At 44.4% G+C, this 10,000-nt stretch overlaps 1 protein-coding gene across 2 annotated transcripts in view; it reads right to left on the reverse strand.

Moving 5' to 3' along the window:
* Positions 1-10,000, reverse strand: part of LOC143127271 (glucosidase 2 subunit beta-like) — a 175,298-nt gene that overhangs the window by 124,891 nt on the left and 40,407 nt on the right. For both annotated transcript variants that reach the window (XM_076288660.1, XM_076288661.1), the window contains exon 8: positions 6,949-7,027. In XM_076288660.1, coding sequence (XP_076144775.1) covers positions 6,949-7,027 — 79 coding nt within the window. The remainder of the gene's footprint in view (positions 1-6,948; positions 7,028-10,000) is intronic.

A 10,000-nucleotide genomic window follows, 5' to 3' on the forward strand; every position in this document is an offset into this window, starting at 1 on the left:
GATTGCATCTTTACGTTAGCGGCCTAGCAGCCTGTTTACAAATACCCAGAGAATGACAAAGCACTGGGGATGGGAGATGGGAGGGAGGGAGAGAGGGAGGGAGAGAGGGAGAGAAATAACAGGTTTGGGGATCCAAACTGGGACGTCTCTTCTTTCTTTTTTACTCTTCTATTCACTCACTACATATTTAACCGTCCTGTTTGTGTGTTGGGTGTCAGGGACTCAGAAGAAGGACAGGAAGGGAGGAGTGTTTAAAAGGTCTTTTTTACTGTGGTTAAAGAAAGAGGAGGAAGAGAGGAGAGAGAGAGAGAGGAAACAGGAAGATACTGTAGTTGAAAAGACAGACAGACACACAACAACAGAAAAGCACACACAGAACACAAAGAAAGAAAGAGAGAGAGAGAGATGTGTGGGGGGACAGGTAATGGTCGTGACGGGACTGAAGCCAAAGCAAACATGACCGTGTTTCCATTCAGCTCAGAGTTGAGGCCACAATGGCCTGTAAAGACTTTGCTTCATGCTCAAGGAGAAGGTTTTCTCTAACTGAAGGGACTGCAGAGAGAGATGGAGAGAGAGGGAGAGAGAGGGAGAGAGAGAGAAAGAAAGAACGAAAGAAAGAACGAAAGAAAAACAGAGACCTTGACATCTCTGCCGCATAGTTAAATTAACCTGTGTGGGACCTTGCACTTGCACATGTGCACATACACACACACACACACACACACACACACACACACACACACACACACACATATATATATATATATATATATATATATATATATATATATATAAAATATATAAATGCTATATCCTCCATTTTCATACATTTTCATGAATAATTTTATAAATAATGTTATTTGATTTATCTTTACTCAATCAAAACAACATACAACAATAACATGCCAAACTCTTCATTTACATACATACATACAAACATACATATCTCTCTCTCTCTCTCTCTCTCTCTCTCTCTCTCACACACATACACACACGCGTATACCAGTATGTGTGAAGAAATCCTGAGACGGAATCTCATTTTTCGTTCACCCCCTCCTTTCACCTGGTGACACCTCAGAGCCACTGGATCCCCCTTACATAACCGCCATAGGAGAGACACAATGGGGAGGGGAGGAGAGAGGAGAGGGGGGGGGGGAGGAGAGAGGGGAGAGGAGGGGGGATACAGTGGGGAGGAGAGGAGAGAGGAGGAGAGAGGAGAGGAGAGAGGAGAGGGGAGAGGAGGAGAGGGGGGGGATACAGTGGGGAGGAGAGGAGAGAGGAGGAGAGAGGAGAGGAGAGAGGAGAGGGGAGAGGAGGAGAGGGGGGGGATACAGTGGGGAGGAGAGGAGAGAGGAGAGGAGAAAAGAGAGGGGAGAGGAGGGGGGATACAGTGGGGAGGAGAGGAGAGAGGAGGAGAGAAGAGAGGAGAGAGGAGAGGGGAGAGGAGAGAGGAGGAGAGGGGGGGGATACAGTGGGGAGGAGAGGAGAGAGGAGGAGAGAAGAGAGGAGAGAGGAGAGGGGAGAGGAGAGAGGAGAGAGGAGGAGAGGGGGGGGATACAGTGAGGAGGGGAGGAGAGAGGAGGAGAGAAGAGAGGAGAGAGGAGAGGAGAGGGGGGGATACAGTGAGGAGGGGAGGAGAGAGGAGAGAGGAGAAAGAGAGGAAAGGACAGAGGGGAGAAGAGGGGAGAGAAGATGAGGGGAGGATAAGAGCAGAGGGGAGGAGAGGAGAGAAGAGAAGAGAAGAGAAGAGAAGAGAAGAGAAGAGAAGAGAAGAGAAGAGAAGAGAAGATAAGTGGACAGGTGAGGAGAGGGGGAGGAGAGGAAAGAAGAGTAGAGGAGAGCAGGACAATAACAGAAGAGGAGAGGAATATACAGGGGAGAGAAAACCAGGAAAGGGCAGTGCAGAGATGAAGAGAAGAGAAGAAAAGAAGAGAAAAAAAGAGAAAAAAAGAGAAAAAAAGAAGAGAATAGAGTGAAATTAAGGTGAGGATAGAAAGAGGTGGATTGAGGAGGTAAATTTAGAAGATCAGAGGAAAGAAGAGAAGAGGGGAGGAGAAGAAAGGAGAGAAGAGTGGAGGAGAGGAGAGGGCAGGAGACAAGAGGAGAGGAAAGGAGAGAAGAGAAGAGGAAAGTGGAGGAGAGGAGAGAAGAGAAGAGGGCAGGAGAGGAGAGAAGAGAAGAGGAAAGTAGAGGAGAGGAGAGGGGAGGAGACAAGAGGAGAGTGGAGGAGAGTAGAGAAAAGAGGAAGAGAAGGTAAGAAAAGAGAAGAGAGGAGAAGACAGGGGAGGAAAAGGGAAGAGAAGAGAAGAGAAGAGAGGAGAGGAGGATAGAAGAGGTGAAAAGGAGATAAGACAGAAAGTGGGGGTTGGAGTCTCTGAGTTCATCAGCCATGATCCATCCAATCCTCCTCCTCTATCTCTCCCCACACCCTCAACAAGCTCTCCGCAAGAGAAGACACTGACATAACCTCCCCTTAAACTAGCCCACCCTTCTCTCTCTCTCCCTCTCTCACTCTCTCTATCCCTCTCTTTCTCGCGCTCTGTCTGGAAAGACTCTTCAATCTGTGCGCTCTCCACTCAAGGCCGGAGAATAGGTCGTTTTTGTGTTATGTAACCTGCGAAGCTATCTTTCACCACCTCAAGAGAGCTCACAAAGGTAAACTCCAGCACCATCAGAGGTGTGTGTGTGTGTGTGTGTGTGTGTGTGTGTGTGTGTGGAACATTGATGTGCAGTAAGTTTGTTCATGGTATGCCAATTTGAAAGCAGTTCCACTTTCAATCATTAAACAAACTGATCAAGTCATTCCTATCAGCCCTGTGCATGTGTGTGTGTGTGTGTGTGTGTGTGTGTGTGTGTGTGTGTGTGTGCCACTATGCGGCTAAAGGGTGCAGGGTTAGAAAGCAGTAACTCAATACCCCAGGCATCAGCAGTCACCTAAGCATGGGAATCCTGGTCACTCTGCGTGACTGAAACACACATGTGCGTGCTCTCACACACACACACACACACACACACACACACACACACACACACACACACACACACACACACAAATAGCACACAGACACACAGCATCAGCATATCAGAGCAGAGTGCATCGCCCAACCTAGCATGAGTGTGTGTGTGTGTGTGTGTGTGTGTGTGTGTGTGTGTGTGTGTGTGTGTGTGTGTGTGTGTGAGAGAGAGAGAGAGAGAGAGAGAGAGAGAGAGAGAGAGAGAGCAACAAAAGAAATGAGAGGAGAGAGAAAGTGTATGCTAGTAGTTGAGGGTAGGGAGCAGGCACATATCCTCTCGTTTTGGCCCTGCACCCCACTAAAGGAAGTGAGGTGTGAATGTGACTGCGCCATCAGAGTCCGTCCAACCTGAGTGACTGCTACCCCCTGCTGGGCGTCAGCCGAATCACGTCTCCTTCACAACCTCCTCCAGGGCCATTTCCACGGCAACACATGCCCTCCCATTCCCATCCCTCATCAGATGGTTTGCACCTTCAGGAAGGATTGACTCGCAACACCGAACAAGGCTACACACACACACACACACACACACACACACACACACACACACACACACACAGGTGTAGGAAATCCGATCACAACGTAGTGACTACAACAGAGTGACAAAGGAGCAGAATGCCCAGGGTTTAAACATGAAGCCGCAATGTATATTTGACAAAAAAAGCCCATTAAAATTCCTATGGAGCAACAGTCTCTGTCCACAATCCTGGACCTAGAAGTTAGATCTCAGAAATCATCAGAAATCCTGTACCGTGGCAACAGAAAGTAGCTCACCATTCTCATTACCTACACAATTTCTGTTCAAATATTTATCTGCAGAGGACTCCAGTATCACTGGAATATACAGGAAGCTAACAATACCACAGGAAGGAGTATGTGTACCCATAACCTATAACAATGCCTGTGATTGGTCGAGCAGATTGCATTGCACCACTCCCTGTGGCCTTTTTAAAAAAATAAAATAGCATCTGATTGGTCAAGGTGTTTGTTCTGCACCATTTCTATGTTTAGTACCTATTAACAATCATAATAATCCTCACAATCACCCTTACATGCTAAAACTGACAATAGCAACCTTGCAGCATCGACTCTGATAGATCCGAGACACGATCAACACTGACTCTGAAAAGGTTGCATTGTCTGCTCATGTCTCATATCTATCTGAGATCCAAGCATCTCTTCAGCCTCCATCTCATACTAACCAATGCAAAGCGGGGACCCAGCAATCCGGGTAATATGGCACTTTGTGGCACAGAGTGTGTGTGTGTGTGTGTGTGTGTGTGTGTGTGTGTGTGTGTGTGTGTGTGTGTGTATGTGTGTGTGTGTGTGTGTGTGTGTGTGTGAGTGTTAGTGTGAGTGCCATTCGTTTCTCTCGTGGCGTAAGGGGACGTCTCCTTTGATTTCGAAATTGTTTTATTGAGGTGCTCTTTGTTCTTGCATTATCCGCACCACCGAAGCGGAAAGGGCCTTTTCGGTGGCGCTCAGAGCCGCCAGAGTGGCGGAGGAAGAAACTAATAAAAAGGTGCCAGAGAGAAAGAGAAGGAGAGAAAGAATTGGAGAGATAGAGAGAGAGAGTGAGAGTGTGAGAACAAACGAAGGACTAGACAAGGAAGGGGCTGGCAGGCGAAATAAAATGTTATGGCCGTGAGATTTTTTATAGATATGGTTCATCCACCTCAGTGATATAACATAAAAAAATTTCACTTCAACACATCACTGAACCTTTTAGCCTTCATGGCTGCCAACTCATATCTTAAATACACCTAAAAACTTACACTCACACATACGTAGGCGAATGAAGGAAAATTTACTGTGACATTGTAGATGCATGTAATATGCCGATTTGCTGTGTAGTTAGCATACATTTTATCGGATCTATTTTAAGCATTAATCTTGCTGTGCATCTGTGTGATTTACTGTAGAGAAAATGCATGGTATATGTTAGCGACTACGAGGCCTGGCGGTGAACGCAAACGGGGCTGTTGATGTAAATTGGCTGTTAACCTCAATCACGGGCAACCTGCTTAATTCACCGGCTTGATCATCATTTGTTTTGATTACGCATAAGTGCCATTTTTTCCCCTCACCCCCGCACACACATGCATATTCATGTCTCTCGTCTTGTCTCCTGTATCGTACGCAGGAAACGCATTTGAATTCATTAAAGGCGCCACCTCTGCTCCGCAATGGCAGCGGCGAACAAAAGTCATGATTTCAGCTATATGTCGCAAAACAGGCCACGCTGATTTACATCGAGGGGACGTGACGCAGGCCCTGATGAGCACCTAATTGAAAAGGTGTCGCCCTCTGTGTCTTCCTTGGGAACAACAAGGCGTGGCAAGGCAAAATTTGTTCCATGTAGGCACTCAAATGGCCAACACGACAACAGGGGGAACAATCTGGGCTTTGACATGTAGACACGTTAGTGCCCCGCCAGCACAGAAATGGCTAACGCGGTGCCGAATGAGCAAACTGTGTTAACGTGTGTTCCCCAGACGGCGTGCAAAGCACAGGTGAAAATTAGAATAGGGCTAACACAGTTAACGAGGCCCAGAGGGTATCGAAACGTGACATACAAGCACAACACACACACATAGTTTAACAAGATTCCCTCTGGTACAGGTGAAAAATGAAACAAAAGGATGAATGCTGGTATAGGCCTATGTAGAGTACACGCATGCACAAACACACACACACTACACTAAATACTGGACCCAGACATGGTGTATATGGAAACTGGTCAGATGGATAGAAGGCCATATCAGATCAAGATGGCCACCGGCTACTTACCAATGAACCACAATACCTCTGTATCAGTCACGTGATTGGGATCACTATTTTTCTAATGAACATTTTGTGGAGTTGTCCCTTAATTTACACTATAAGCGGTCCATAACATATGAATGACTTAATTAAAGGGACACCAGGCAACGTTTTCGGATAATTAATCATCTTCATAAGTCGGTATATGGTTAAATTACTCATTACGGTCATCATTACTGCCTGTAGGAAGAATATCCCACTTGCAAGTTCGGTGTATCCTACCCGCCGACCGAAGCAGGATCAGTTTACAGCACAGAGGCAGGCTAACGAAACGCTAGAGATGGTTGCAAACGTGTGTTTAATGGCAGAGCTGGCGAAGAAGCAGCGAAAACCCTTGACGGAAGACGCAAAGAAAAGGAAAAGAGCTTCAGACCGAGCGAGGGGGAGTTTCGTAGAGAAAAAGCATCAGGCTTGCCTGGTGTCCCTTTAAAAAAAAATGAATTATTGAATTAATAAACTGCAGTAGTCCTTCAAAATTATTCAATAATTGTTTTCTTGATGGAGATGCAGAAAATGAAAATAATCAATGCAGAACATAATATATTTTTAAACTAGAAGATCATTCGAAGAGCACAGGCCATCACCATCACAAGTCAACGCAATGAAAGTGAGACTGAATTTTCTGAGTGAATCTATATATATATTATGTTAAAAGTTATATTTTCAAGGCAGTGTACTACACAATATTTAGCATTTAGACATAGGCCTACATTTCAATAATAATCCCTGAAAAGGAGCTCTTATTTTGAAATGTCTCTTACTTCTTAAAAACCTGCAAAAGGGAAAATAGAGTTCAAATATGGGGTGTGTCTCCATCCATAGTGTTCATCAATAATGAAGAAGGCCAAGATCATAATCATAACGCATCGAGAATCTTTTCATAATTGAATTGTGACCTTTTGAATCTTAGTCGAAAAGGTGACAATTTCATAATCGAATTGTGACCTTTTGAATCGTAGTCGAAAGGTGACAATTATCTCCTCTAAAGTCCAGTGCATCATCATAGATTGTATTACACTCTGGAAATGCTCTGCAGGAGTCATATGAAGATGATGTTGTAGTGCGGCATGCCGTCATGGAGGAACAAGGGAGAGAGGGAGTGAACACATACCTCAGGCTCATTTGGAGACTCTTCCCTCTTTTCTGCAGAGTCCATCCACTGCTGAAGCCTTGTGTCTGTATCTATGAGTCTTAAAAGACACCAAACAAAAGAAACACACTGGCTGTTACTGGGGGGCTTGAAAGAAAAAAGAAAAAGGAAAGAAAAGAAAAGAAAAGAAAAGAAAAGGAAAGAAAAGAAAAGAAAAGAAAAGAAAAGAAAAGAAAAGGAAAGAAAAGAACTACCCCCAAGTTTGAGACAGCGTTGTGTAATGATTGCTATAAAGGTGACAAGGAAACTATTTTTTTCCCCGGAAGCGGCGAGCTTACGCTGCAAGAAATGACACCTGGGAAAGATTGCCCCGGCGGCCCCTGCCTATTGCCACATGTGACGACGGCATTTCGCAAACACAGCAGGCCTCGCTAAAATGTCATCTGTCACACTGACCAAAAAATGTGTAGCTGCCAACACTGGACTCATCTACACAGCCAAGTCTTGTGTCAAAATACATTGTTTTCTTGAAAACCAATCTCTTGGACCACGTAGCTTGACTGAATCCATACTTTTAATCTGAATCTTTTCTTATTATGCTTTCTTTTATTGTGATTAGGTGACTGCCAAATTGTTTAAGAAAAAAACATGAAATACACAGATTATTGTTTCTATAACGCTATAGACAATCCCTCAAGACATTTGTAAGTCAAGTGGAAGAAAAAACATTTATTAAGCCATTGAAGACTGGTGAGAAAACATGACCATCTGGAGACACAATAAGCAGGATATTCATTGAACTATGAGTAGTGAGGCCTACAGTAGTGTGTTTGATATTGAACTTTTGCTTATAAGTAGTAGTCCTCTCTGGAAAGAGTCCAAGAGTCCAGTCCTGGGGCTAGTCGGAAGTGTTGTGTGTGGGAAGCATCAGCTCACTGGCCAAGTTTGCATGATTTTTATTTGGGTTACAGCTGGGTTTTTCTGAGGCAATGCTTCCGTTCCTCTGAGAATCAGGCTGGAGCACTGGGATGTGTAATTGGTCGGGCGGTCATTTCATTCGTTTGATTTCTTCGTCACCTTTGAAATGTGATTTCACCTGGCCTCAAAAGTCGATGCACCCTGTGCATGTTAAGCTAAGTGAACAGAGTGATTTGTGTTAACATCTTGGCCCGGTAGATATAGCAGCAGTTTCGCAATATGAACACTTTCCAAATCCACCGCCATGGCTGGGGCTCTGTCTGTAGTGAAAGTCACAGAATGCTACTTTTTCTCTCCGTTTTATTCTCCTTCTGCTCCTGATTTAGAATCAGTCGGTCTGCAGCGAATCTGCATGTGGAGAGCACAGCTGCAGCTCCACATCATCTACTTCAACTCATACATCTGGTACATGCAGCTCTGATTGCGATCTCTCTCACTCTTTCGCTCTCTTTCTCTTTCTCTCTCTCTCTCTCATACACACACACACACACACACACACACACACACACACACACACACACACACACACACACACACAAACACACACACACACTCTGTCGCACACACACACACACTCTTCTTCTCCTCTGCTCTTTGTGCAAGTGTGTCACACTGGCTCCAGTTTGTAGGAATATGTTTTGTAGGTGGCATTAGCAGACTACCTAGTTAAACGATTTAGGTGAGGCATAGTCATTTATTTTTTAATGAGGATTATTATTGAAAATGTATTTTTGGAGGACCCACTCTGGCAAAAATCTACTTTTGATCCTGTTTAGTCTATTGGGTGGCATTACATATCACTAGCGTCATAAGCAGTAAACGCCATGGCTAGGTATTTCTGGTTTAGATTGCCCAGAGCTGATGGTTCAGAATAATGAATCAGAACAGCCTGTACTTGTTGCCTGACAACGGACAGAACCCAATCCTGACTGACATGCGGACGGAGTAGAGTTCTCCGAACAGAAGCATCTACAGTAAATAATAAATTGTGCAAGTAAGCAAAAGCACGTAGGCAAGCAACCTGTCATGTTGGAATAAATGTTTATCAATCACATGTGACGGTTCTGCGCTACAGAATGGGATGATAGTCCAGGGTTTAACACAGGCCTCAGGTCAGTGAATTGTCGGCTGTTGTTGAAGCAGCGTTAGCTTCTTTCAGTATCACTGTTCCTTACAATAAATCAGCTGTAACTAAATTATAGTCCAGTCCTTGTTCTTGGTTCATAGTTCCTCTGAACCCTGCACAGTTCCAGGAGTTCCATTTAGAAAATATCTGAACAAATACATCTCCCACATTGAATTATCTGACAATCTATTTAAGCACGCATTAAAACTGAGTGCTTCAATTAACATGTATTATGATAAAACATCTATTATGATATAAAAAGCCTTGTCATCTTAAGAAAATCCAATTTATTCCCCCTTTTTCAGTAACTTATCAAGAGTCAAAAGCCATCTCAGATTATGTTGGTATGTGTAGAGTAATGGCGTACAGCTAAGATATGTTAAACTAATACTTTCTGGATCTGCATAAGAATGGGACTGTCTTGATAAGCCGTCAGGAGGTGCGTCTGAGATCCGTATTAAAATGACTCAGCCTTTCACAATGAGCGAAGTGAAGGGACAAAAAGCGAGATACAGCAGGATGATTCAGGACAAAAACTTTAGTCAGGAGGTCTATTAAACAAGCCCTTTGACTGTGACCTATGCTATAAAAACTAAATGAAGGTACAGGCCTCTGTGGCTTCGTATCAAAACAATGACGCAGCACAAAAAGAGCCAACACAGTTATATTTTTTCCCCTCTGCCCTCAGTGATGATGGCATATCTTTTCTTCCTTTTTCTGCACTCTTTTATTTATGTATTTTATTTTGTCCGCAGCTTCTTTGTGATGCGTGTCAAGCGTAAGTGGAAGAGGCCAGGCCACCCCGTGTGCTGTCGTCACATCACACGCCTTGTTTTATTCTGATGACAGACGGGCCAGAATAAGAGGGGAGGGGAGGGGAAACTGATGCAAGGGAAACGAGCCGCTCTTGCAGATATTTCAGCTTAGTAATGCATTTGCCTAAGCCTGCCTGCTCAGGGCCTGGCCAGC

This window comes from Alosa pseudoharengus, unplaced genomic scaffold (genome assembly GCF_046254945.1).
Source record: "Alosa pseudoharengus isolate Yale_2024_CS ecotype anadromous, Long Island Sound unplaced genomic scaffold, YU_APseudo_1.1 YU_APseudo_1.1_scf_17, whole genome shotgun sequence".
Classification (NCBI taxonomy): domain Eukaryota; kingdom Metazoa; phylum Chordata; class Actinopteri; order Clupeiformes; family Clupeidae; genus Alosa; species Alosa pseudoharengus.